The sequence below is a fragment of the Vidua macroura genome, chromosome 7, assembly GCF_024509145.1.
Source record: "Vidua macroura isolate BioBank_ID:100142 chromosome 7, ASM2450914v1, whole genome shotgun sequence".
NCBI classification, from domain to species: domain Eukaryota; kingdom Metazoa; phylum Chordata; class Aves; order Passeriformes; family Viduidae; genus Vidua; species Vidua macroura.
The window spans coordinates 21,364,127-21,390,857 of record NC_071577.1 but is presented as its reverse complement, the minus strand read 5'-3'; the positions used below and the strand labels follow the sequence as shown (position 1 = coordinate 21,390,857).

Sequence of the window (26,731 nt, the reverse complement as noted above, 5' to 3'; positions counted from 1 at the left end):
GCACAAATTCTGTCAGGAGCAGCAGAACAGCTGCATCCCCAGTGCAGGGGGAACAGAGTCCCAAATGGGACAGTAGAGCTAGGCTTCTAATCCCACTGCCCACAGCAAGGGACATGGGCTGGGAGCAGCCCCTAGCCCAGGGTATCAGGCACCAATATAGGAGAGGACAGTATGGGACACCAACATACCCAGACAAGGCTGTGGTAGAGCCAGTGACCCACCTGTCCTTGCACCACTGTGGGCAAGGTTGATGGCCTCAGGCTGAGCTGAAATGGAACCCTCATCAGCCAGGGGTGGGGGGTGTCAGCAGAGTCTGGTCAGGATCATTAAAGGATCTGAGAGCTAGTTTACAAGCACAATTACTGCTCTGAGCTCAGAGGCTAATGTATATTACAAACAGTTTAAAAATAGGTCAAAAAATCTAATTCTAACATTTATGCAAGTTTAGAGTTATATTGACAACAACATTTGTAAGATAAATGTGTGCCTCTTTACCACACTATAAATAATCACCTCTCCGAAAGACAAAATCTTTTCCCAGCATGAAAAGGATCACAATTTTAGAACTGTATAGAACATGACTACCAAAACTCTGTCATTTGCTAATATGGTGTACCACAGACAGGAACATGCTTTAACTATCTGATTATATTTCCAGCAGAAATATTAAAATTAAAATTATTGGAAAATATCTTCTCAAAATGTGCTAGGTGGGATTAATGCATCTGCTATTTATTGCACCTTCCTTAAAAATATATGAGCTTCCACTGCTTTAAAATGTAATTTTAAAAGAGTTTTGTATTGCTAATTACAGTTATCAAAAAGCAAATCAGGCAGGTGGAAGAAAATAATTATGCAAAGTGTACTGTACAATGAGAAGTAACTGGTGTGTAACGGCAAATTCAAAATAATTACTTGTCAAATACATTTTCATTGGCACCAATGTAGCAAATCAAATGAAATCTTTAAGGAAGAATTAATTTTAAAAGTATTCTTGATCTAGTTAAATATTCATGTTTGTACCATTAAATGTTAAGTCAAATATTTAGTTAGTCAATATTAGTTAGAACCGTAGCTGAACTATTTTATTACCATGCTTTCATTCTCTTGTTAGGTTAAATGATTCAAATACTTTTGAAAATAACTTGCTTATGTAGGACTGTGACCCACATTCTTTATAACATTGCTCTTTAATATCAGGATTCAAAATGTTGTAAATGATGTGCTTTCATTACTTTACAAGTTCAAGTCAGGTAGATTTTTATTTCTTCTGGACACTTTGGTCATGTACTGACTTGCATAATATAATGAAATAAGTACTCTTGAAATACCATTAGACCCTGATGCAATCATGGTCAAGACTATCTTGAGGCCATGAAAGACCAGAAGAAATTCATGTGAAGTGTGTGTATTTTTAACAGTTTACAGCAGATTTGATATGTGAATTATTCACACTGAGGTAGCAAAAAAATGCACACATATTTCAGGAACATCATGTCAAGCTCTTTGGAACCAAAAAAATTACCATTAGAGCAGAGGAAAATCAAAGGCATGGTCTATCTGCTTCATGCTGCTCCCACAAACTGGCCTCCCTGGTGGGTCAGTATTCCTTTAGCATATGGAAATATTCAGATGGCATTTTGCCAGCTGTGCTGGCTCATGATTACTCCACATCCAGTGATGTTGCAGGCTTGTAGGACAGCTGAAGAGCTAGTCAGGAATCTATCACATTCTAGTGACATGATATAACACTAGAAGACATTAGTTACATTATCTTAAGAGAAATTACTCAAGGCTTCTCAATAATGTATTGAATTTTGTTGAACAGTGGATGAAGGAATCACAGTTGAGCCAGACCAGGCTCAAGAGTCTGTGTAAAGGAGGTACCCACAGACAGAAGGGAGGGGCAGATAAAGAGAGCTCTGGGGAAGAAGTTTGGAACTGTCAGGCTTGCTGCTACTTCTGCCCATCAGGAAGCAATAGTGAGGGCTGCTGCTGACACAAGAGGTCATGCTATACCACAGCAGTGGCATCTAAGCCCAGTTCTTCATTCAGTGTCCCCTCAAGTGCTCTTGCAACCCTCATGTAGCTCTAAAGCTGTCACCACCTAGGCAATGGTAATGCCACCAACAAAGGGGTATAAACATCACCTTTTTTTCCTTTCCTAAAAGTGCTTAAACACACTCACTTGCAAAAAGATCTTGCAGATCTTTCTTCATGATGCCTTTCCTCATGGTTCTAAAACGATAAGGAAATCCCTTTGACTGAGTATGACCTATTTAGATGTGATTTTAAATAGCTCTCATAAACTCCTATATTCTTTGAAAAAAAGAAAAAAATACCTCATTTCAAAGCTTTGAAATACTGGGATCAGGTAGCTGAGAACTCTTGGATTTTAAAGTGATGGAAAAAAATCCAGAGATCTGAATATGCAGCTGTATCTGTGATCTCAGCTTCAGTTGGTGCAACCATAACATAGCCTTATATTCATGTCAGTCTTTGACTCCTGCAGTTACCAGTCTTAATGTTGGAAGCATATATGAGGTAAGATAGCTGGGCCCAACTTAGTCAACTAAGTACAGAAGTCTGTAGTGTCATCTCCCAGAGATGTAAAAAATACTAAAATATGTTTAAATATGAGTGGAATGGAAATGCAATTGTGTGCAGAAACATCCAATGTCTAGATTCCTTAAGAAAAAATAAACCACTTTTTTACTCCTTTACAAAAAAAATTAAAACAGCAATAAATTTATAACACTTAAATGACAGCATGAATGTTCCTTAGCATAGGTTTTAAAGCATTCATTTTATTTTAAAAATACATACAGAATAATGTAATTAAAATATTAAATATGCACTTAGTAAAGTTTATGGTACATGAGGCAAGAAGTCTTGCTGTTAATTTTTATTTTTAAGAGTTATCTCAGATGTATCAGGGCATACATATTTTACATTGGTATCATTCAGCTTTTGATAAACTGTCACTATAAGAATATTGCAGCTATTAAGAACTTCACAAGTTCAGAAGACTGCAAGTCTAGAACTGTACTGTGTTATGTCACATAGCTGGAATTTTGGACAGAATAATACCATGCAAACAGGTATAAAAATGTGTAGGCCTCACTAAGCTTTTAAAGTAGCATCTGGCCAAGATAAAAAGAGAAAAAATTGTCCCAAAGGTAAACATTATTCACCCATAAAAGGAAATAGCCTGAAGCCAGGAACTTGCTACTAAACATGCAAGCAGAATAGTTACTTAATTAAGAAAATATTTGCCAGCTATGTTTTGAGATAGGAATTAGCAGTGAAAATGAAAGAATCACAATGCTTCACTTATGGGAGGCATACAATCCCAACCATAAATAATGTGCTTTTTCTTGCTAAAATTAGAATTTTTTCTCATTAAGATTTAGGGGATATGGGAGATTTCTTATACCTTTACTTCAGTTAAATGCCATATAATTTGTGTTCCTAAATGGGAAGATACTGCCTTTTCATTCCTTGCCTTAATCAAAATCTGAATATGACAGTCTAAGCACAGAAAAATCAAAGTGGCTGGAGAGAAATAAACATCAGTTCTTTCCAGCCCTGACAGAAGATTCTTCCTTAGCTGTAATTGTGGCACAAATAGCTGTAGCTGAGTTAGTTTCAGCTTAGGTAAGGATAAGCAGCCGTATAATATACAGAGTTGCATTCAGCCATCCTAGTTCACCAATTTTGGACTAATTACCAGCAAATATGGAAAATAGAAAAGGGGGCTAGAACCGTAGCAAATGGCTTCAGCATCCAGCTGCATTGTCCTACCAGTCTCTCTCACATATCTGAACTGGAGCCAAAGCTGCATTCTTTCCCCACAATCTCTTCAACCTTGGCTGTGCCTGTGATAAGTGGGCTGAGCTGGCTGGACAGGAAGAAGATGGAAAGGAGGACAGCAGTTAGCACTGGGTCTTCTTTGTGTGTCTGTTGGTGGAAAATTAGTAGTCCACAGTAAAAGAAAAAAGGTATTTCTGTGAAAAAAGCAACTTGTTTAATATGTTAATTTAGAATGCAAAGTTTTCTGAGGATCTTTGAAGAATTAGGTGACAAGCTGCAATCACTGGTAAAAGAGATAGCCTTCAGGATCCTTAGCCACCCAGCTTAGATTCTGAAGCCATCATGCTATGTGTCAGTCATTGTTCCCTATTATAGTCTTTAAAAGGAGATGTGTGACAAAGACAAATCTGCAGAAACTGAAACTGGCTTTCAGACTGGCCTGCCTTTTTTGACCATCTCATGGTGGACAGTTTCACCAGGAACTGAAATTTCAGTTGGCCAAATTCGTGCAAAAGCAAATATCTTTTTAGTTTAGTAGTTAACAGTAATTGCTCATTATGAGGAGATCCTTCTACGCTTGAAAGGGATCCTACAGCCATCAGCTGCTACGATGATGTTGACAACATGATGCGCATTACAAAAAGCTGCCTAGTCAAGCATGAGAGAGGTGCAAAAGTATGAGGGTAAAGTGTGTATAGTAGTGATGGGAGAAGAGGGTGAACAGAACTGGGCTGGTGTGTAGGGAAGTGTGTTGGAGTAAGAACAGCCCTCTTCCATTCATGTCCCAGTTACGGATGAGCATTTTCGTGTGTAAACGGCTGTGGGGACTAAACCTAGAACGTAATATGCATAGCCCCGGTGGGAGGAGGAGCGGCTGGGTGCGGAGGAGGGGGAGCCAGGATTGCTGTTTGCCTTTCTTCTTTCTGCTGGCCCCTCCTGACATATGACACCGATTTTCACATGAGCTTGCCGCCTGGCTTCTCCCTCCTTTTCTCACAGAGCACCCAACACAGGGAGAGCAACGCAGCTGCCAGCGAGCCCAGAGCAGCATCCTGCATCTCTGCGCAGCCTTTTGCTTAGGAGCATTGAGGTAAGGACCCCCTGCCCTCTATGTCTGTGTCTGTGGGCACAGGAATTCCCACCCTAAACTATTAGAAATCAAGAAACCCTGCAGTCAAAGATGTGTTAGGGAATTTTATGAGTCAGATGACTTATGCTCATTCCTGGGAGGTTCATTCTTGCCACCAAACTGCCCTTTTGGTATGCACTGTAGCTACCTGGGGAGAGTTTGCAGGGAGATGGCAATCAAACCGAAGTGCAGCAGGAATGATTTATCAGACCCTGAGAAGCCTGTGAGCTACTCTGAGTGTGCATTGAGGCCAGGACAAACACTTACAATCCCTTCTGAAGGAAAAAAAGTCCTATCAGTAGGTAGCTGCTGAGCCTAGGCTCAGGACTCTAAGCCCACGTCCCCAGCATTGCACAGCAGGTACAATCATGCCTTGACAGCACCCTCAGGCCATGACTGTTCTCCATAGGACTGTTGAGGCCGGGGGACTGGGATAGTGGGGAGAAATGTGCACAGCTGTCAGTTCTTAAAGTAAAGAGAGCAGGGAAAAACTGAGGTTTGCCTTGGTACCTCTTTCTCTCCATGTCAGCCATGGAAAAAGCAGGTTTAGAAACACACACCTCTGTGAATTACACTGGGGGTTCACAGTGCATCCACATGGGTACAGCCATGGCTTGTACAAACGATACCAGGCAGTGAAAGAGAACTGAAATGTGTTTGTAATAGTGTGTCTCCAGTGTGTCACGTGCTAGAATGATATGCACTATGCTTGAAAATCATTCCAGTATGTCTCCATTTATTATTTATAATGTGTTTTTGGAAAGATTTTACCCAAAGAAAGCAAAATCAGCTTGTTTTTAGGGATGACAGTTTAAAATACAAGAGTGCTAAGCAACTGCTAAGCAACAAGACTGCTAATACAAGACTGCTAAGCTGAAGCAAAATTGAATCATGTTTTATCATCCTTGTACTGCTGTGCTTCTTTATTTGTGTTGTTTAGGAAACAAATGATGTTCCTCAGATTCTGGTGGCTTTTGTGGATACTTGAGCATCATGAGTTTTTAGCAGAAAATCTCAGGGAAGAGAAGATATATGGATTGAGAAGATCAAAACCTAAACACATTCTGTCAAATATTGTAGAAAAATATCCCAGCTCAAGTGATCAAGGTGAATATTGTAATTTTAAAATACGTGTGATTTTAAACATCCTGATTTAGTTGGATTCTGGATTATATGGTTAACTTGCCTTCTAGATGCTTATAATCAGCCAGGTTTGCTTCATCCTACATTTGCACATGCCTTATTTTTGCACTTTTATATTTTTATTCCCATCTTTTCTCTCCCTTTTGTGTATTTCAGGAAAGGAGATAGCATCTGTATTTTGTTATAATGTGGCTGAAAGCCTCTTACTGTCATAAGAATAATAGCCTGTATAACTTTATTTTCATAGAAGTAATGTCATCGGTAGTTTAGAAAATTAATACTCTACAGATCCTGCTTTTGGAAATTTTTGTCACTGGATGTGAGTGTTAGTACTAGGGACAGTACTGACACTCACTCACTCAAAATCCAGCTCTGTCAAATCACATTCCAGTGTCTTGTTCAGTAAGCCTCATTTTCTTATACATGACTTCCACCAATGTTGGTAGGATATACAGTGAAATACCAGGCAAGATGACAGAATGAAATTTAAAAAACACTACAACATTTCTCATTTCGTACTACATGACATCAACACACCGTCAGTTCTTTATTCCTTGGGGTATCTGTTCTGGAGCAAATCCCTCAGCCTCTATCAGCTCTATCTTCTTGAAAGGCTTACACTTGTGAACACAGATGTCATCAAAACTTTCCATAATTCCAATCCCACTCTTCAATCCTAAAATATATGTAAGGGTAGAATGAGATTTAGTATGAAGTCACTCCACTCACCAACATACCTATTTATTCTAGATGAAGATTGCATTCTGGAAATTGCTTTTTTACTGGACAGCTCCGAAAGTGCTAAGGACTACAATCATGAACAACAGAAAAAATTTGTACTGCAAACAGTAGACAGAATGAAAAGTCTGCAGCTTAGTTCTGGACGTACTCTGCGCTGGAGGATGGCCTTACTTCAGTACAGCAGCACTGTTTTCATAGAGCAAACTTTCCATGACTGGAAAGGTCCTGAAGCATTCAAATCCCACATTGCTCCCATCGCCCACATAGGTCATGGCACCTACACAACTTATGCTATAACTAATCTTACCCAGCTCTACATGTCTGAAGGGACTTTGGGTAGTGTAAAAGTAGCCGTGCTTTTCACTGATGGAGTGGATCATCCAAGAAACCCAGATATTTTTGCAGCTACAGCCGATGCTAAACACCAAGGAATAGTATTTTTCACAATGGGAATGACCAGAGTGGCTGAGGAGGTTAGCAATGCTGCCAAGCTCCGGCTCCTGGCCAGTGTCCCAGCATCCAGGTTTGTTTTCAACCTCCAGGAGAAAGAAACTGTGGAGAAGGTTCTCAAAGAAATGGTATGTATGAGAAAGAATTTGAAATAGTGTTAGGAACGCATGTAAATCTTATTTCCCAAAATTTGAAAATACGTTTCTTCAATATACCATTGAAGAAACTTGTACATTTTACATGTTAAACTAGCCCAATTATTAATGAGATCACTGTGCCAAAATACAGGTTTCCTTTCTCTTCCCACCATTCAGATCTTGTCATCCAAAATATTTGACACTGCAAACTGAATTAGATTTAAACATTATTTTTATCTTTGTTTATCCTCCTAAGAAAGGTATTTCAAATCTCTTGTCTTAAAAAAAACCCATTTTTTTTTACATCCTAATGCTTTGTTCTGTTACAAGTAGGAAAGTGAAGTTGCCTTTTGTATCAGAAAAAGATGTAGCTCTTGTAGAAGTGAAAATAAATTTGCAGACCATGGAGATAGCTCAATTCAGATAAAATTTGAACTTGGTGATAGACATCTTTAAATTTCCATGGAAAATCTACCATATAATAAAGAGGAGATATGTAAATTGAGCTTTGTTTTGATGCCTTTCTTCTTTATTTAAACTTAATATATAAAAAACATTCCCTGCAAAGTATGGAGAATAGAGCCATATTCTAGCCTATAACCCTGGTGACACAAGCTGTGGATGGAGTCCTTATCTGTGCGTGCACACAGATATAAACTAGAATTATGAATAACAACCAGGGGACTTCTGCAATGAAATGGACACCAAAGTGATCTCACACAGGCCTAGAACATGTACCTGTGTTGGCTTTCCTGTCCTTCACTTTGACAGCCTTCTATTTTGCATTGGTTCCCTGAAGAGCACACTTCCCATCTTCTCTGGTACTATCCCTGCTTCCTGCGTCACAGTAACTACCTCTCAAGTAACAAAACACACTTTATTTTACCTCTTCTAAACAGGTAGTCATCCTCAGGTGCCTTCTTTCAATAATATGGCTGCTGTTTGGTTTAAATAATGTTCTAGAGATTGCTAGAATGTTTCTCAAAAATTAAAGTTTAATTAATGTTAGTCAATATATTAATTGTATAATTTAATTAGCTAGTTGCTGAACTTATTTTCACATCTTGCAGTGTCTTTTCTGTAGAGTTGGATTAAGACTTTAAGTTTCTAATGTTGTTTTCAATATCTGTCTTTTACAGAAAGACCTGTCTGAGGAAGAGGTAAATATTTTAAGTATTTTTTTCCTGTGTAGACTTACTGCTTAATATAGATGTTTACAAATATAAGGAAGCGTAATTCAGGAAAACTGATAGCTCAGGAAGCTGGTTAAATGCTGAGTCTAATGGGATTGTCTTCAAGTTAAACTTTTTGAATTTGCAGGACAGAGCTTTAATTTGCTATGCTAAGGTAATTTACTAATGCATTTAGTAATTAATAATTTATTAATTTCCTAATTACTAATGTAATTTGCTAACCTAAAGTATTTTCAAAAAAAAACCCAAAAAACGATGTGTGAGTATTCAGGCTAGCAAGAATTTGCTGATACATCCTGACGTCCTCTGACAGACTCAGTGCAAAAGAAAACATGACGCAGAGCTGAAGACAGGGCAGTTCTAACCCTTAACTCTCTTCCTGTGTGAGAGGGTTTAAAAAAGGGTAAGATCTCAGAGCCCCAGCACTGCTTTTTTCCACTTTGTTCATGCTGTGTCACCCTGACTGCAGGCTTTGATAGGTCTGGCTGGCATTTTGTAGGGAATAAAGTTAGTTTTCTTTTTAAAGATGTTAGGGCTATTTAAGGCACAGTTATCTCAGACAAAAAATGTTCTCCTAAGCAGCTCAAGCAAACTGCTAAATAGTATGAGTGTTTGCAAAACTTTGAAACATTTCATTTTTCACTCATTTCCACTGACATGTTAAATTTTCTCCATCAATATAGAAGTATTAAGACAGTCAATGTTAGCCTTGGAAAACATATTGTGACTAATTTGGATATTCAGATAAGAATAATTTTTGAACCCTTCACTTCTAGACATGTTCAAGATGAGCAGAGGTTTAATAAATAACTAAACCAGAAATAAAAATTACATTCCTTATCCATCCTTCAAAAATAACTCCAGTACCTGTGATAACTCTGTCATGATCTTAAAGATTCAAAAAGATCTTAAAAATTACATAAATACATACCATAATGTATTTGTGTTTGACTGCGACACGTGATGGTAGATATGACAGAAGAGAAAGAAAGATTATCAAGTGTTATAATGAGTTGCATTAACTAAAAGAATATATCCATGCATGTTTTGTTTATAGATCTAGCTAGAGCTAAACTATGAACTATCCTGCACACAATGGAATTAAGTAAAGGGATGTAAGATGCTTTTTTACTTCATCTTCTTGGCTATCTCTACAGTGCCTAGTAATGAAAACAAAACAGACACAGCATACCCATAAACTGACCTTGTGAAGAGTTTGGAGGTAAAGCCATTATCAAGATGATTGAAAATTTAGGAGTAGGAATGATACAAAATTCTGGATGGAGTGTAGGAGGCCACATTCTGGATGAGTGGTAAACTGATAGTTAAAAGATTTCTGTAAAACATGTAAATATAATTTCTGGTCATTACAGGTGTATTTAAACTAGCCATACAGTAACTTAAAGGAAATGTGAGTGTGTTTTCTATCTCTTCCATTAAAATGTGCTGATTTGTACTATTTTCATTCAAAGTGTCCCCAGGTTGACACATGTAACTGTGAGAAGGGGGAAAGAGGCCTTCCTGGTCCTGCTGTAAGTAGCTGTCACTCAAATAACTGATATACAGTATAAGTTGAAACATAATTAATTGTTAAAAATTTTTAAAGAAATTATTTGAACCCAAATCCTGAGACAACAGAAGTTCAAAGGTCAATACATACTCCTCCATAGTTACATTGCGTGAAGATGCCACAGCAGCAGGAAGCGCACCGAGAGGCCAGAGAACGCCATGAGACACTCCCTCTGTGTGGGAACAGACAGGAGGAACAGTGTGGTGTGGGGAGGTTTTAGCCACAGCAGTATGAAAGGCAGAAAGGAGCACCTTTCCTGTTGCAGACAAGACCAGCTGGATCTAACTAGCCACAAATCAAACATTAATATCCAAAAAGCTCTTTGAAAGCAAGAGAGAGAGCAAAATACTGAAGCATTAGGAACAACTGAGACAAGAATAAAGTGGACTGGACTTCTTTCAGAATAGTCTTTCAAATAGAACCCCTTTAGCAAATCTAGGGGGTTGCTTCATACAAGGCTTGGTGATCTAAACTGCAGGGCTTAGATTTCAAAAAGAACTGAATGATCTGATATTATATCCTTGACATTGAACTAAAAGCACTATAGTACCTTATAGCCCTTGCTCAAGGTGAAGGGACAGTGTCAGAGCTTGAAAGAGAGCCCTAGATTTGCCCATCCTCATCCTTTTGAACTGAATATCCTATACATACACAAACAGAAAGACACCCTGGGTTTGTGCAGCACAGTACAATGCACTTTAATTGAAAATGTACCCTCTACTGTGTGCAAACAGTAGTTTTGTTTGGGTTAATATCTGCTGTCTTTACGTGGAAAGTGCAGGTATTTCTTACACAGAAGCATACACCCCAAAGAGCTGAGAAGAAAACAAAACATCCATTTAGCAAGCTGGGTAGTTACAAAAACAGCTGATCACCTCTTTTCTTCAGAGAAGAACTGAACAAAGTAGTTTTGTTTATAACAAAGACAAAAGAGAAAAATGACTGCCTATTGAGTTGGTTCTGCTGTTCCTAGATATTCATTTTCAATGTTATGGTAAATGCAGAGATTTTGAGAAATAAATCTATAGGAAGCAAATATCTTAACTTTGAGAAAAACAGCATATATATTGTAAAACAAAATTATGTTTACTGACATATATCATAAGAATTGTATTTTGTTGTTTTCAGGGTAAAAAGGGACGCACTGGAGACGAGGGAGCTCCAGGCCTGAAAGGAGCAAAGGTGATTGGTTTTTCAGATTTAGGAGAAAGATCTGTCTTGTCCTTATTTCACTGATCTTGATGTTGAACTATTCATAGGGGGACCCAGGTCTTAATGGAATCCCAGGACGAGATGGAATAGAGGTAAAAAAATACTTTTTTTTCTCCTTCTCCAGTGAGCAGTGTTCCTTTAAGGCAAAATACCACCTTTTTTTTTTTTTTTTTTTTTTTTTTTTTTTTTTTTTTTTTTTTTAATTATTGTTATAAGAGCAAATTTCAATTCTGGTTTACCATCTAATGATTCGTTAACATTAGAAGAACTGAAAACATTCTCATTGCTTAATGAAAAGGAACAATTCCTTCTTTTATGTGTGATCTAGAAAATACTCTCCAATAATACATAGTGCTTCCAAAACATTGAAATGCTCTGATATGATAATCTAAGAACATTACAGAAATTGGCACTCTGCCTGAATCATTCTGGGCTTATTTAAATTTGACAAATAAAGGACCCCGTGTATAATAGCAGTGAAAAATTTGAATGAAATACATATAGGAAGTAAGTGTAGGACCAGTCTCTTAGCGCGTAATTCTGAATTCATTCACATTTGAATCCCTCTACTTTATGCCTTCTTATTTATTCAGTACATCCTCTTTAATTAGTAACTTTTTCTTGTTTTCTTATTTTAGCATGTTTTTCACTAAGATGGAAGTATCAACTCTACTTGATCTGCTTTTACATCACCAGAATCCCAGTCTAAAATGATACATTAATACAATTTATTTACCCATACAACAGCATCTGCCATGACTAAAAGGCACAGTATTTCAAATCATATTGCTATATTTATCAGAGTCACCTTTTCTGTTTGAAATGCTATTTTTCTGAAGAGAGTAGAATATTAAGGAAGCCAATACTCGTATTCCTACTTTTGGATTATATCTCATCACAACCTGCCTTGCTTTTTTGTTTTCCCAGGGGAAATCTGGATATAAAGGAGAGAAGGTATGTCTTTTAGTCAGAATTGATGCCTACATCTTTGGTGTTGTTTATTATATATGCCGTATTTCTTTAAAATACTAGTGAGGAACAATAACATCATCTTAGCAGCTGCTCCACAAGCTGTAATAGAAGATGCAACTGTTCCTCAATGAACTTGCAGCATAAGTGCTATAATATGTCCTGAATAGAATAACATTTAGGTTTTCAACAAAAGCACCTAGAGAATAAGGATGATATGCCAATATAACTCATAAGTATTTATTCCTATTCCTTTCCAGGGTGAAAGAGGTGAATGTGGAATCCCAGGAATAAAAGGAGACAGAGTAAGTAGCCACAAAGTTGTTGTTTCCAAGAAACACAGTTAAACCACAAAAAAGAATACAATTCCCTGAATAACAAGCAGGATGGTAGATTTAAGGCATATATTAGTTCTAAGGCTGAGGGAAATTGACATCTGAGAGTTTTGAAATATGTAGTGAGCAAGGACACCATTTTTACTAACTTTCTGAACTCTTTCTACATTTTTGTATGATTCCTCTTATGGCCCAAGTCTGAGCCTGCTTAAAACAATGGTAAAACTCTACTTTAACAGAGGCAGAAGGCTTGAAATAGTAAACAAAGGGAATGAGACATAAAAATGAAAACTAGATTTCTAACTCCAATCTTTAAGATTTAGTGCATAATTGCTTAAAATATTTCAAATAGAGCAAATAGAGTTTAATCCTGGATTACTGGTCCTTGATAGTGAACTCTGTTCATCATTACATTGTACTTTGATTACCAGTCAATTTAAAAATATTTATTTAAGAGTTTGTGGCTGCTGAGCTTCTCTTAAATTTAGTTTTGATTTTAATGAAAAGATATCTAAATAAGATACCTTAGTAAAAAGTTTCCTAAAACTGGTTTTGACAAAATCTAAATATACAGAAATATATCATTTTTTTCACTTATCTTTCAGGGTCCTGAAGGTCCAGTAGGCCCCAGAGGAGTAAGAGGGATACAGGTAAAAGAAAGAAAAAAACCCAAAAAAAACAGCTATGAAAACAACAATACCTGGTTCCCTGGGATTCAAAGATCTGAAATAATATCATACCCCTACTGACATGGAATCTTTGAGTTGCTGAGTTCAAGGCACCCAAAATCTATCTTCTTAAATAGCAAAATTAATACGATTTTGGAGAAGCAATCTAGTCAAATAAATCATTCTTATAATTCATTCACTCTCAAAGACCACAGCAAATACAGTTCCATAAAGACCAAAATCACTCATTTCTCTTTCAATGTCTTAACTATTTCATTTCCTCAAGAAGTACATGTAAAATCTTTAGTCTCATCATCCCAATACTCTCAGACTAATGGCCAAGAAGCTTAGCCCATCATAGATGTTTCAGTAGATCTTGAAAGTAGATTACCTTTAATTGTATTCAAAAAAAAGGGAGAGCCAAATTCTCTCCCCAAATACCAGAACCAGCTCCAACTGGGTTGAGTAACTAAAAATACACATGCATCACAAAGAGAAGCTTCAGTTCTAATATGTTTAAAACTCTTATTTCCATGCAGACTTCAGCAAATAATAGACTGTTTTTCAAGTTGCCATTTTTATGAAAGCTTGAAAAATCTCATTGAAACCACTCCTGTTTTAATAGGGTCTGCAAGGACAATCTGGAGATCAAGGGCCTGAAGGCCTGCAAGGATCAAAGGCAAGAACTGCTCTATTTCTTCTCTTAATTAATGTTAAAAAGTATTAATATAGCCCACAACAATTATAATTTTATCCTTATATTCTATACCCTTCTTGTAGTGGAAACAGCTTAACTTGATACAGATAGCAAATTTTGTACTTTTTGCATTCTACAAGGTTCTTAAGAAAGGTATTTATTACTTTGCTCTTTGTATAGAATTCAGGTCCAAATCACACTCCCATCTTTATTAATCAACAGTTAAAATATGGTAGAGTCACAGAATACTACTTAGCATTGCACTTCTTCAGTTTTCAATTTAAAACTCTTTTTTTCCAAGGAATTCTGTTTGGCATCTCAAATCAAGCTTTTTCTTGAAACTGAACATTCTCAAGAAGAATTCTGTAGCTCAAAAGGAATACTGTCCTGAAGAAAAACTTGAAAATAAGTGTATAAGGGACATTATTTGTTATCTCTCTTGGTATCTTCTTTGCACCAACTGGCCAACAGCGATACACAGAACAGTTCAGTGTCAAAACTTACATGCTATGAAACATTTTTCCTTTTGTTTAATCTCTTATCTTTGTACAAGATGAATTATTACAAGGGAATTTTGAAGCTTTGAAAGGATTAACAAATGAAGTGCTGTGTAAGACAATTCCAATGGGCTGAAATTCAGGATGCACTAAAAATTAATCTACAATGTGAGTTAAACTGATTTTCCTAGACATCAATTTATAAGCAAGGTTGTTTTCTTTTCATTCTTTGAAAGGGTGAAAGAGGTCTTCCAGGGCCACCTGGCTTGCCTGGAGAGACTGGAATAGGACTGCCAGGCCCAAAGGTACAAAAATCTCATCTTCTGTATTGCATGTATTGTAGGATAAGAATCAGGACAGCTAAGCTAATAGACTTGCTGATTCACAAGAAAATTCAAGACCATAAATGCTGGTTTTGTGGTACTAGAAAGGTATTTTGTATGTTATCAAAACACTTTACAAACAGTTGCAAACAAAAAGTACATTTTCAGTATATACTTTAAAGGATTTTTTTACAGTAGTTGTTATGCTTGTTATAAACTCAACCCAAGAAGAGCAAGGTTAGGTAAAAACACATTCAGTCTTAAACAGAAATTAATCTGTGCAAAACAGGCTTGTTGGTTTAGATGACTGGCATAAAAAGAACAGAAACTCCATGATAGAAATACTGACTTCTTGGGAAAGGACAGTAAGTGATACATGACTGGGTGTATGAAGGCAATAATTAATCTTTTAGACTCAACATTGTCTTCTCTCAAATGCAGAACTGACGCTGTCCCCTAAAGCTGTGAAACTGCCCCAGTTCAGTGCCTGCTGGGCCTCGTGTGGTGTATGACTCTGAGAACACTCAGATTTTCTCTGCTGTTCCTGTATTCTCCTACATCTAACATTTCAAGCAAAGAATGCCTGATGAGCTGTTATATGCTGCACACATAAAAATACCTAAATCAGGTGTATTCAAAGTACATCTTTCTTTGAAGGGTGACACTGGTTTGACAGGAAGACCGGGCCCTGTTGGCCCACCTGGAGTTGGTGAGCCAGGATTTATGGTATGTCTGGTTTTTTTATTTGGTGAGAGGAAAGTCGGACAGAGAGCAAGAATTCTCAATTGGGGAAGATTTAGCACATATTAAAATGTGTGCTAAATTATACCACCTCTTTTCTTTCTTCTACCATTTCTCACTCTTACATATATTATGTTGTCTGACTCTCATTTCCCTCAATAAACTGGAAATGTTTCCAATTTCTTAACTTCTCTAATTATCATATCTCCAAAACGAGTATGAAAATATAACATCTGATGCAAACCCCCACAAATATATAAATAAATATGTCCCCTGATAGATTTAATAGGGTCAAATCCCTATGTGATAACTTTGAAGTTGACTGCTTTTCAGTATCACTAGAACATTAGCATCAGCATGGCTTTAAGGAGGAGACTTTCAGAATTTATAGTAGGTTTGGCTCTGAACTCTCTTCCTGCTTTTCCTTCCCTTCCTCTTCCTGGCAGTTGTAAACTCCATCTCGTTGTGATAAGACAGAAGACCAGCATGTCAATTTTATGGTCCTTTTTTTCTAAATATCAGGCAGCACCTTTTACTGAACTATTTACAATACAGCAAACTTAAATTAATTTCTCTTCACTTGGATGAAAGATTTCTAGTGCAACCATGCGGGAAATTTCAATCAGTTTTTTCACAAGTACCTTTTCCCTATTAACAAGGCAAAATTTGGAATAAACATTTCATAAGAGGTGCTCCCATGAAAAAGAGAATCATCATTTGGTAGGTGAACTGACTGATTTCAAATTTGCTTGAAAATACACTACTGGAGAACAGTGAGTGCTTGCTGAAGAGCCCAAGGAGAAGAGCATTACAAATAAGGCTGGTGGAGACAGTCAGTCCAAGAAGGGCAGTAACACTTCCAGAGTCTCTTCAATAACAGCACAGAGCAAAGACCCACTCTATGGGGGAAGTGGTGCCTGTGATGTGAATCTTTACTTGCCAAAAAAATAATGCTATAACTAGCGATTCTGATTTTTAAAAATATATTCTAAATACGCTTCTTTTATTTCTTTTAAAGTTTATTTGCTTCAAAAGAAGTTCATTTTAATGGCTTAATTGAGTCCAAATATCCATACCTCAGGAATGATTCTAAAGCTCTGTGCAGAAGGAGAAGCCTATTTAGGCTATACAGAGACAAATCTACCAGCTTTCTGTGATGTATGTGTAACCCCAAGCAATAAATCTGAGAAAAAAACTTCAAAAAACAGATGTGAGAAAACACTGTGAAGCAGGCTCAATATGCACAGGTGTTGGACACACTTTTTTTTTTTTTTTTTTGTTATTTGCCCCTTGTGCTTCTATCAGATCTTTTTTCAAAAAGAGAAGGGCATGTATTTCTCTCTTTGCCAATTACAGTCACATCTTTCTATAGCTATGTCTCTTTCAGCATTACTCTGCGTGGGCTTTAATCTGGATCTGTCTCTCATGATTATACTGATACATTAATAAGGATTAGCAAGAATTTGTAAAATGAAAATTTAGAGAGTGAAGATTTCCAAAATGTAAGGAGTAGAAATTTCATCTATATAATCTGTGATTCCTTAGTAACCTGAAGGGTATTGTTACTGCTACAGGCCAGAACACTCATCATTTATTCACTGGGAATGCAGTGTTACTGTATTACTTGTAACAGATTATAACTACAGCAACATCTGAAGACATGCTTATAACAGACAATGACATAGAATGCACTGCTGTTCATCTGAGTGATTAATACATATCCTAGGTCATTTTAAACTTATATTAACAGGGGCCTCAAGGACCACAAGGTGTTCAAGGAGAAAGAGGTCCACCAGGAGAAGGGCTTCCAGGAGCAAAGGTACAACAGTCAAAGTGTTCTAAGACCAGAGCAGCACCATTAAATGAGTGCATGCCAAGAAAAGTCCATAGAAGGCACAGGAATCTGAGAAAGTACCTTGTAAATTTAATTAAAATTTTCCATCAAACAATCCAATATATTTTGATGGAATTCACTTGGTCCAAACATGACTTGTAGGCACGGCTAGCCTTTGGGGCCTGGAAAGCCAATATTTAATTACCTGATGCTTGATTTGTGGGATCTAAGCTTGGAATTAATTCAATAATTTTTAAACAGCCTCAAGCATTTGACTTTAAATAAAATACCATTAAAATGTTCCTAGATGAAAAATTTAGCATTTTGTTGTTGGATTTTTTTCTTAGTCCTTATATAGAGATCTTTACTGTCGCTATAAAGACAGGCTTATAAGCTTCTTACATACCTCAGCCACTGGCTTCTGCATTTTAGCAGAAGACTGAATTCAGTTTATTGGAAAAGAAAGGTACTGTTACTAATTTGCAGATCCAGTGGAAGTAATGAGAGCGGTAGTTGTACCTACATGGATGGACTTAGTAGAAGATTCTTTTGCTGCCCACTGAAAACCAGTTGCTAGGCTGAGTTGTTGCCTTTGGTTACAATAACAAAGTGACACAGATTGTAGATGAACTAAATGAGCAACTAAACAGTTTTCTCATTTTTATGCAAGCACCAATTCTGCTTGAGAAAACAATAAAAAATGGTTTCACAGATGCAGAGCCCACCTAAAAATCAGATTTTCTCTGAGAGTAGCCCTTTACTAAAAATCTTAGGATTTCTGCTTAGCACAATACTGTTGTCAGCCAGATTGAAATGTAACTGCTGCTACATTGTAACATAATATCTTCAAACATACAGTGTGTATTTTATGATGATGAATTACATAAATTAACCTCATTGTTGATGGCTTGTATCTGCTTAGTAGATCTCATCAATGAAAACTAACAAAAATGCAATTTGAAGAAAATGCATTTCAAAATCACTCAATTGCCACTGAAATACTAATTAATGTGGGAAGAAACACCACAACTAATAACTAAAACACAGCAACAGGGCACAGTGGGAACAAGTACAGATGAATGCATAATCTAACCAAAACTATTAAGCAGTAGAGATGGATAGGCAGAATAAAATAATCAAAGTGGAATTCTGTCAGCATTATTGGAACTCTTCATTCTATAAAAAATGTACTACTTTTTACTGCCAAGTCTGACCGGGAGCCAGGCATGTATCAACAGAGTCCATATGTATCTCTAATCCAATCTGTAGCTGCCAAGAATGTCAATTCTTTGGTTTTAAACACATTTTAAACAGGTGATTTGTAAATCTAAGCAAATTTTACAGTTGCTTTCTTCATTACTACAAGCTTACAGTTTAGTAAAAAGGATAATGAAGGCAGATGTTCTAAAGCATCAGGAGTAAAGAATGTTATTTTAAACAGAAATCCTCATAATGAATTTCTGTCAGAGTTAAAATTATGGAATTGGTTACTAAGGATAGAAAAGAACTGTCTGGGGCATAATTTTATTGCTTGGGTGATTTTTTTACAATTTATACAAGCTAACATCTGCCTCTATATGTTTTCTTAAGAGAAGTACAGGAAAGCACAATATTTGTACCTTTATTAGTAACTGATACTTTCCCCAAGAGTACTGTTTTGTAAATGAACATTTAGAAAGACAATAACATTTACAAATAGGCTTCTATAACAATACAGTCAACCTGGTCTTCATTCTGGCAAATGCTTAGTGGGAGCCAGATCCTCATTATCCCACTTCAATGAGATTAACCCAGACTTTAATGAGATTAACCCATGAAAAAAATAACTAGAATTCAGTTTTTAGTTAATCTCAATACTCAGCTCTGCAGGCATTTACATCAGGTGTGGTTTTGCCATTGATTTGAGAGGAAGCAGAACAGGACCTTAAGTAATTGAGGTGGGCACAAAGATAAGAAAGAAGTTTGTTCAGCTCTTTCCTCAGCAATTTCAAATTGCAGGGCAAACTCTTTTGAAAAGATAATCTCTTTGGTGTCCTGGAACACAGATCCAGGAGCAGTTTTATGGTTCTTTTCATTTTGGTTTTCATTATGACAGAGCAAACACTGTCTCTAATTATTTCAGTGAGAACAGCTGTGTGTCTCCACAGTTAACAACTTATTATTTTTTCATGTAGGGAGATCGTGGCTTTGATGGACCAAAAGGCCCTCGTGGACTTCCAGGCATCAGCATAAAAGGTGAAAAGGTGAGCAATAATTACACCAGGGGATTAATGGAGTGCAACTAAATCTAATACAGGGAATACAGGGTTGATACTACAGAAGGTACAATGAGGCAAGGAACCCATAAAAGACACTGGATAATGTGGTATTTAGTTGAGATTTATGCCAAATAAATTCTCCCAACCCATTTTAACATCTCCTCATATTAAAATAGAGTATGTTAGAAAAAGCATCTGATTCTGTGTAAAAGTTAAGGTTTTAAAAAGGAAAAGGAGACTAGAGGTTGTTTGCAACTGAACCAGTGGGGAATAAATGCATGTGTGAAAGATAAAAGGTCAGATCCCCAGCTTTACTGACTTCAAAAGAAGTCAACATGTACTGACTAGCATGGGAGTTGTCTCAGATTGTTTCTGTATCCTTGCACAACTAAGCAACTGTACTTTGTTTGCCAGGGTGACTGTGGTCCTCCTGGTTTACCAGGATCAGTTGGATTACCTGGAGTTGGAATTCAAGGAGAAAAGGTACAATTTCCCCCTAACCCCACACTTCAGTGTACAGTAACAGATACTATTTTATTTTTTAATAATTACTTAACTACTCTTCTCAGGGAGTGGAGGGCCCAAAAGGACCACCTGGCTCTAGAGGGCTACCAGGACAGGGGATACCTGGACCAAAGGTCAGGGAATTTTTCTGAAGTAAAAGCTATTGTGCTGTTTTTATCATTATGTTGCATGATCAAGAAATGGTCTATTTCTATAATTATCCACATTAAACTGGATTGCTGAACACCAATCTAAGTATTGACATGGATGCAGGAAAATATTTTCTTTATTGATATTATAAACCATACAGCAGATCCTACTCCACTGAAAAGCCTTGGTAAAATAGCCATTTATTGGCTATTTATTTAGGTTTTTGCTTGACTCGCACAGAAGCTTTCAAGTACCACATACAAGACAGTGAGCTGCACTTCGTCTGATACACTTCCACTGAGAGGGCTGTCTGCCTTGAGCTTGTGGTTTCTTGATATTACGTAGAGGTGCAGTAAACCTGTTACAAAAACTAGTTGCACTAAAAGAGAGGACTCTCCCAATTTCCAAATCATCTTTTATTCTCACTGTACTGTTTCCATTCCAGAAAAATCCATACATAGATACATTAGAGATTGCCCGCCTTCCTTGCAACTTCTGCTACTTATTTTCTCACCTTAATTTGTGTATCTATCTAGATGTTAAAAATGGTCCAAGGTGTAAGGAAGACTACTTTTTCTCAAAAAAACATTGTCAGAATAATTTAGTCTTAAATGATTCACAAAATACAGAACTGTTAATGAAAGACATCACCCTAGAGGTGTTTGGAATGGAAATTTAAAGTAGTTTCCTGAAAGATGTGACAAAGTTCTGGATGACTGAAGGCTATTAAAGCATGGTATAAAGAAACTAGAGGTGTAAGTGGGTCAAGTGTCCGTGACAAGTAAAGACATTTGCAGAATCAAGTATCACCTCTTACATTTTAAGTGATTGTGCAGGGATATGATTACCACTGCTAAAAAGTAAAAAAAAAAAAAAAGAATTGTCTTTGAATGTCATATATGCTCCTGAAATATCAGCTCTTTGCCAGGAAAGATTCCCGGGGACATACAAGTGTAGATTTACAGCATTAATGATTTCCACCAACAGCTCAAAACATGTGGCAAATTCCCAATCTTTGTGACCAAGGATTTAACACTTCTTACTATAGACAATATTACACTAATCTTTCTTAAAATTTAAGCAATGAAACATATGCTTTTATATTTTTCATAATAATGCTGTTAAAATTAATATCTGCTTAAGGGTGAACAAGGCTTGCCAGGAGAGACTGGAGTGCCAGGAGAAAGAGGAATTGGAGAACCTGGTTCTAAGGTACATTGTTAATGGAGAAATTATTTAATCTATTTATTCATTTGGATTATAAATTTATATTTCCTGAGTATGCTTTCTGAAGCCACATAAACACAGGTTTAGAAATAAATTTTAGGTTCTTAGTCTTTTGAATTTTTAACACAGACTTCCAGTAACCTCCAGATATGGCAGCATTTTGAATACTCCTGTTCCATAAAAAATAGTAAGACTTATGGTGACTGGAAACTTCCATCTGCCTGGCTCATGCTCAAGTCATTGTTGCACACAGCTCACCCACAGTTCTGTGCAGAAAACCATCCAGAATATTAAACAGCTGCCAGCATTTGCAGCCCCAACTGTAAGCTATGCTGCAGCCAGTGAGGTGAAAAAAAAGCCCTGAACAGTGGTTATTGTGCTGCCCCTTCCCTTTCCACACAGAATATGGCTACATCCTCACACCTTCATACGAGAAACAAGCTGTGCTGGTGGACAGAAAGAACAGCTGAGTTGCTAAGAGGAGAGGAAGCTATAACCAGATTATTTTAGTGCTGAAGTGCCCAAGATAGTCCCAGCCAAGAGCCCAAGACCAGTCCCTATGTCATTAACAGCCAGATTAACACAGAATAGGGGAATCGATGAAAAAGTACTTTTGTGACAGTGGAAAGGCACGAGGCTGTCCTGGTTTTGCTCTTGTTTATTAGGGATTTGTGACAGGGGCTGGAAAAGAAAATAAATTATTAAATCTCTCTCTTTAATTTCACAACATACAGTAATGCTGATTGAACCCATTTGACCCCAAATTCATCTAAAACCAGGTCAGGCTCCTGAATCTTACATAATAGGGCTATGATAATTGATTTACATTGATATTCATCAGCAAGATGACAATCATTGTGTCACAGTCAGTTCTATCTGATATTTCCTTCAAATGCTGCCACTTAATGAAATGGTAGTGTTATTTTTTAAGAATAAGCTGAATCATTAATAGCTAATAATTCTAATTGCATATATAAAATGCACAGTTCAAAACAATCAGACTGTAGGATACTACAAAGTAATGAGAACTGTCTTTATAAAAAAAAGACAAGACTTCATATGCATAAATGTTTTCTACAAATGTATTTAAAGTTTAGGAAAAAAAATTAAATAGATTTCCTTAATTCAGAGAAGGAATAGTACTGAGTCTTCATTTAATAGAACTTACTTTTTACTGATGTCAGGGTGATCCAGGGCCTTCAGGACTGGCAGGTCTGCCTGGTCTTCCAGGAGAAGATGGAGCCCCTGGACAAAAGGTTGGTTCATCTCTGCAGTCTATCTACTTCACCCCAAGCATTGCTACTGTTCTCCCTGTTCTCCCTGACACCCAAACCTAGAAGAGAGTGTGTTCATGGACAAGGGAAAAGTACCGCATTTTTTTCAGAAAAAAAAATCTCTTTTGAATATACTTTTTAAGGGAAAACTTTACTTTTTCTAATTTTTTGGGGTGGGGCATTGCCTTACCTTGTTTACTCTTGTGTGCTTTGTGTAATTCATTAAATGTCCTGCAACTCAGGAGGGAAACCACTAAAATGGCTACAGGCAAGCTTTCATGGCCTTCTGACCATGTTTTTTTCTACATTCAGAAACTCCATTATTTAAGGTTATATACTCAGAGTTCAGCTGTCACTAAGGAAATGTGCTACTTCTTGCATTCCACACAGAGTTGTACAGTGCTTGCTTCTGAATATGGGAAAAAACCCCTGGACACACCTGACATCATTGGGAGTTTTGTCATTGATTCTGAAAGGTCTATGGTTTTAATGAACTTATTCAAGGGAATACAAAGTTCATCTTGTACCATGTCCATGCAGTGCTCTGAAACACTCCTTTGATTTTTCTATTCAAGGGTGAACCAGGGTTGCCTGGTCTTAGAGGTCCTGAAGGTGCTCCAGGGATTGGAATACAGGGGGAAAAGGTGAGAATTTCTTACTAAAGGTGTCACTCAAAACTGTAATGTTCCAGGAATAGGTTTATCAAAGACTTCTCTTTTTTTTTTTTTTTTTTTTTTTTTTTTTTTTTTTTTTTTTTCCAATATAAGTAACAAAAAAATATTCTGGACTCATAGTTGTTTCATTTTTGTTGCAATTATTACAGCCTAGTAATCTTCTTGAACAGCAGTTTTCCCTTTATAACTTTACACTATTCTTAGCTTTTCTTTGTGATCAATTGATTTGCCCTATCTGCCTTCAAAGTAAAAAAAAATAGTACTAGCAAGTGAGTTATATTTTCCTATTTTTATTATTTTTCTTAATATCTTTTTAATGTCATTACTTAACTTGCTTTTCAGTTGCAATTATTCAACCTTTAAGATTCCTTTTGGCTTTTATTTTTTCTCACAGTATTCTGTGGTAAATTGGTTTATTTAATTTCGGATGAAATCTATGTCATTTTAATTGTACAAATCCAACACTGGACAATTCCTGAGCAGAATTAACTGACTTGACAATGAAGGCAATAGGAACAGCTCATGTGCACCACCTACAAATAGAATTTTGCTATCTTTCACTGACATTTACAATTTATTTCAGTTAACACATTCTTAAATTATTTGACATGTGTGACTGTCTTTTCCATTTTTGTAGGGAGATCAAGGACAAAGAGGAATACGTGGATTAACAGGACCAACAGGAGTGCCTGGACCTGTTGGACCTAAAGTGAGTTAATTACTATGTTATATGTGTAAAATAGTCTCCCAAAGCTGAACATTGCTTCAGATTTCACAAACAACTGTTCTAGAATGAACTCATTTCATTAAAAAATAATTTCAAAAAAGTTCAGCAAAGGCTTCTCTTAGCAAGAATCACCATGATCCCTACAAACAACTAGCAGTGTTTTTTAAAAATCTTTGCATTTACCATATTGCTTCCCTGTTAGTTTGCCAAAAGTAAAGGTACATACTGGTATTTTTATACTGAAATATTTGAGAAGATAGTATGGTGTATGGAATATAAATACATGACAGGACTTTATTTTCCCTTACACTGACTCATGGCTGATATTCTTTTATGGATTTGGAGTTTCTGTTAAAATACTCAGTACTCTTGAGCACTGTATGTGGTGGACCACATCTTGAATACACTAAGAAAGGGATTTCTAAAACCATGTTTGTTTAGTGACTGAGAAGAATCTCATTTCCATGGAGAAAACAGAATATGGTTGTTATCAGTTCTCCAAATAGTTAGATTGATCTCTGCATAAAATAGCTTATTAGAAATTCTAATAGAATTTTAATGGAATTAAATGTAAATTGTTGCATAAATGTTTTCTCAATGTGATAGTCATGCTCACTTTCAGAAAAATCCATTGTTTTTTCTCTCCTACCTTCACTGCAGGGGGAGCCTGGTGCACCAGGACGTCTTGGAATGCCAGGCCCTCCTGGAAGATCTGTGCCTGGACCAAAGGTACCATCCACATTCCATCTTCTAGTGCGTAGAAACCAAGGGTGAAAACTGAAGTAGGCTATGTTAATATTTGTGGCAACAATTCCAGCCTTATGAGGTCAACTAAAACTTCTTCTGGATTGCATCCAATCTAGTTACCACTGTGCCCTGGTATTAATTGTATGGCAGCTTGAGGTGTGGCCTACCTTTGTTAATTTCTTTATTTTGAATAACTTTGGATATCAAAGCACATTTGTTTATTCTTTGTATTTTTTCTATTTATTCTTTCTTTTTTATTTATGCTTTTGGTGTTTAATGTTTGCAATAGCAAGAAATAAAATTAGCTGTTATGTTCATTATATATGAATTTGTATAAAAGAAACCCACAGCCTGTGATGTTTAATAAGATATGTAACCAGAGGATTTATTTTCTTCATTGCAGGGTGACATTGGGTTGCCTGGTCTTGCTGGCCCCATTGGAGAACCAGGTTTTGGGCTTCCTGGGGCAAAGGTAGCTCCTAAATTGTTAAATTGATTTCTGATACAACTGTAAAATAAGGCAGGAGGATTTCAGTGAAGCAACAACAAATCTCCTAGGATGGCCACAGTGTTCCACTCACATGTTCCACAGTTAATGTGTGTGTCCTACAACTCCGGCAGAAGTATAAGGATTTGCAGAGCTGGAAAACCATGGATGGTCAATGCTCCAGAGTCTGTAACTGTAACCTTCCAGATGGCAGAGAACCAGGAGAAGAATGACTGTTTCTAATTGATGAGGAGTGAATTCAGAGAGAGCACACAATTAACCCTGCTTAGAACAGCCTACATGTTAATTAGCAAGCAGTTGATTTCTCTCAGCCAGGCTCCTTTGCTTCATTCATAACTTCAGGATTAACTTCATAACATTCATAACACAGGGTTATAGTGTAGGAAGAACATGAATATGTAACTAATCTCTAATGGCTTCCATATACCACTGCCTCAGTGGTACCTAGATTCAACTTTCATAAGCTACTCTTCATTCCAGGAAAGATTTTGTCTGAAGACCAAGAAACTCAGGACATATAAAACTGTGTTTCTCCAAATATACTGGATCCTGCCTGCCCCTCCCCCTCCTTTTTTTCTTAGTGAGTTTGACAGGACTTTTGAATACATCCCTAATCCCTTTTTCTTTGAGTGAACTGAACAGAGTAACAGAAGCATGAGAAATATGTGACAATCACTATCTCTTTTTTATCAGTCAGTGGTTTTCAAGATTTTTACATTAATTTTCATCAGGAGGAGATTATGCTGATGGAATCACATAAATTTCTGGTATAGTCCAGTCAATTCAGAGAACTTCATGTTGTCCCATTTTGGGGGATCTAACAGGAATTAATCAACTGGAAGCACATCCTTTGCTCAGAGTTGCAAGTCTCTCTCCCTCAGTCTTGAGTCCCTCAAATCTCTTCCAACTGGGCAATACTGCATGGTTCTGTGACTACATTCTTCACTTTTTGCTGTCTTTGTCAGCATTAGTGGTTCTGCTTTTGCTTAGTTCTTAGACACACAACCATACAGGGTAAAGCCATAGAGGGTAAAGCTTTTTACATCCTATTTTTTTTTTATGGGTCTTTTCTTGCCACTGTTTTAAATGTCCATATTTTGGGTACCTACAGGAACAAATGCAATCTTGATCATCCATTCTATAGCAACTGAGCAACTCACTGCACCCCCCAGTGTGTCTGGGATGGTTAAGGTCCTGAGTTTTCTTGGTA

At 36.8% G+C, this 26,731-nt stretch overlaps 1 protein-coding gene and 2 long non-coding RNA genes across 5 annotated transcripts in view; 1 reads left to right on the top strand and 2 right to left on the bottom strand.

Moving 5' to 3' along the window:
- Positions 1-5,889: 5,889 nt before the first annotated feature.
- Positions 5,890-26,731, top strand: part of LOC128810192 (collagen alpha-1(XXVIII) chain-like) — a 33,434-nt gene continuing 12,592 nt past the window's right edge. Inside the window, exons 1-22 of the mRNA XM_053982836.1 lie at positions 5,890-6,049; positions 6,836-7,404; positions 8,553-8,573; positions 10,079-10,138; positions 11,305-11,358; positions 11,436-11,480; positions 12,316-12,342; positions 12,618-12,662; positions 13,298-13,342; positions 13,986-14,039; positions 14,791-14,859; positions 15,535-15,603; positions 17,369-17,437; positions 19,627-19,695; positions 20,125-20,193; positions 20,280-20,348; positions 21,508-21,576; positions 22,776-22,847; positions 23,441-23,509; positions 24,177-24,248; positions 24,927-24,995; positions 25,417-25,485. Coding sequence (XP_053838811.1) covers positions 5,890-6,049; positions 6,836-7,404; positions 8,553-8,573; positions 10,079-10,138; positions 11,305-11,358; positions 11,436-11,480; positions 12,316-12,342; positions 12,618-12,662; positions 13,298-13,342; positions 13,986-14,039; positions 14,791-14,859; positions 15,535-15,603; positions 17,369-17,437; positions 19,627-19,695; positions 20,125-20,193; positions 20,280-20,348; positions 21,508-21,576; positions 22,776-22,847; positions 23,441-23,509; positions 24,177-24,248; positions 24,927-24,995; positions 25,417-25,485 — 1,914 coding nt within the window. The remainder of the gene's footprint in view (positions 6,050-6,835; positions 7,405-8,552; positions 8,574-10,078; positions 10,139-11,304; positions 11,359-11,435; positions 11,481-12,315; positions 12,343-12,617; positions 12,663-13,297; positions 13,343-13,985; positions 14,040-14,790; positions 14,860-15,534; positions 15,604-17,368; positions 17,438-19,626; positions 19,696-20,124; positions 20,194-20,279; positions 20,349-21,507; positions 21,577-22,775; positions 22,848-23,440; positions 23,510-24,176; positions 24,249-24,926; positions 24,996-25,416; positions 25,486-26,731) is intronic.
- On the bottom strand, positions 6,614-9,928 carry LOC128810198 (uncharacterized). Its single transcript, XR_008437973.1, has 2 exons — positions 9,811-9,928; positions 6,614-6,761 (listed from the first exon to the last, which is right to left on the bottom strand). It is a non-coding gene; the product is annotated as an uncharacterized LOC128810198 (long non-coding RNA).
- Positions 20,547-26,731, bottom strand: part of LOC128810197 (uncharacterized) — a 19,499-nt gene continuing 13,314 nt past the window's right edge. For 2 of the 3 annotated variants that reach the window (XR_008437970.1, XR_008437972.1), the window contains exons 3-5: positions 24,916-25,043; positions 22,760-22,924; positions 20,547-22,272 (exon numbers count right to left, since the gene is read on the bottom strand). This is a non-coding gene — a long non-coding RNA (uncharacterized LOC128810197). The remainder of the gene's footprint in view (positions 22,273-22,759; positions 22,925-24,915; positions 25,044-26,731) is intronic. The other variant, XR_008437971.1, reaches the window with a different exon arrangement.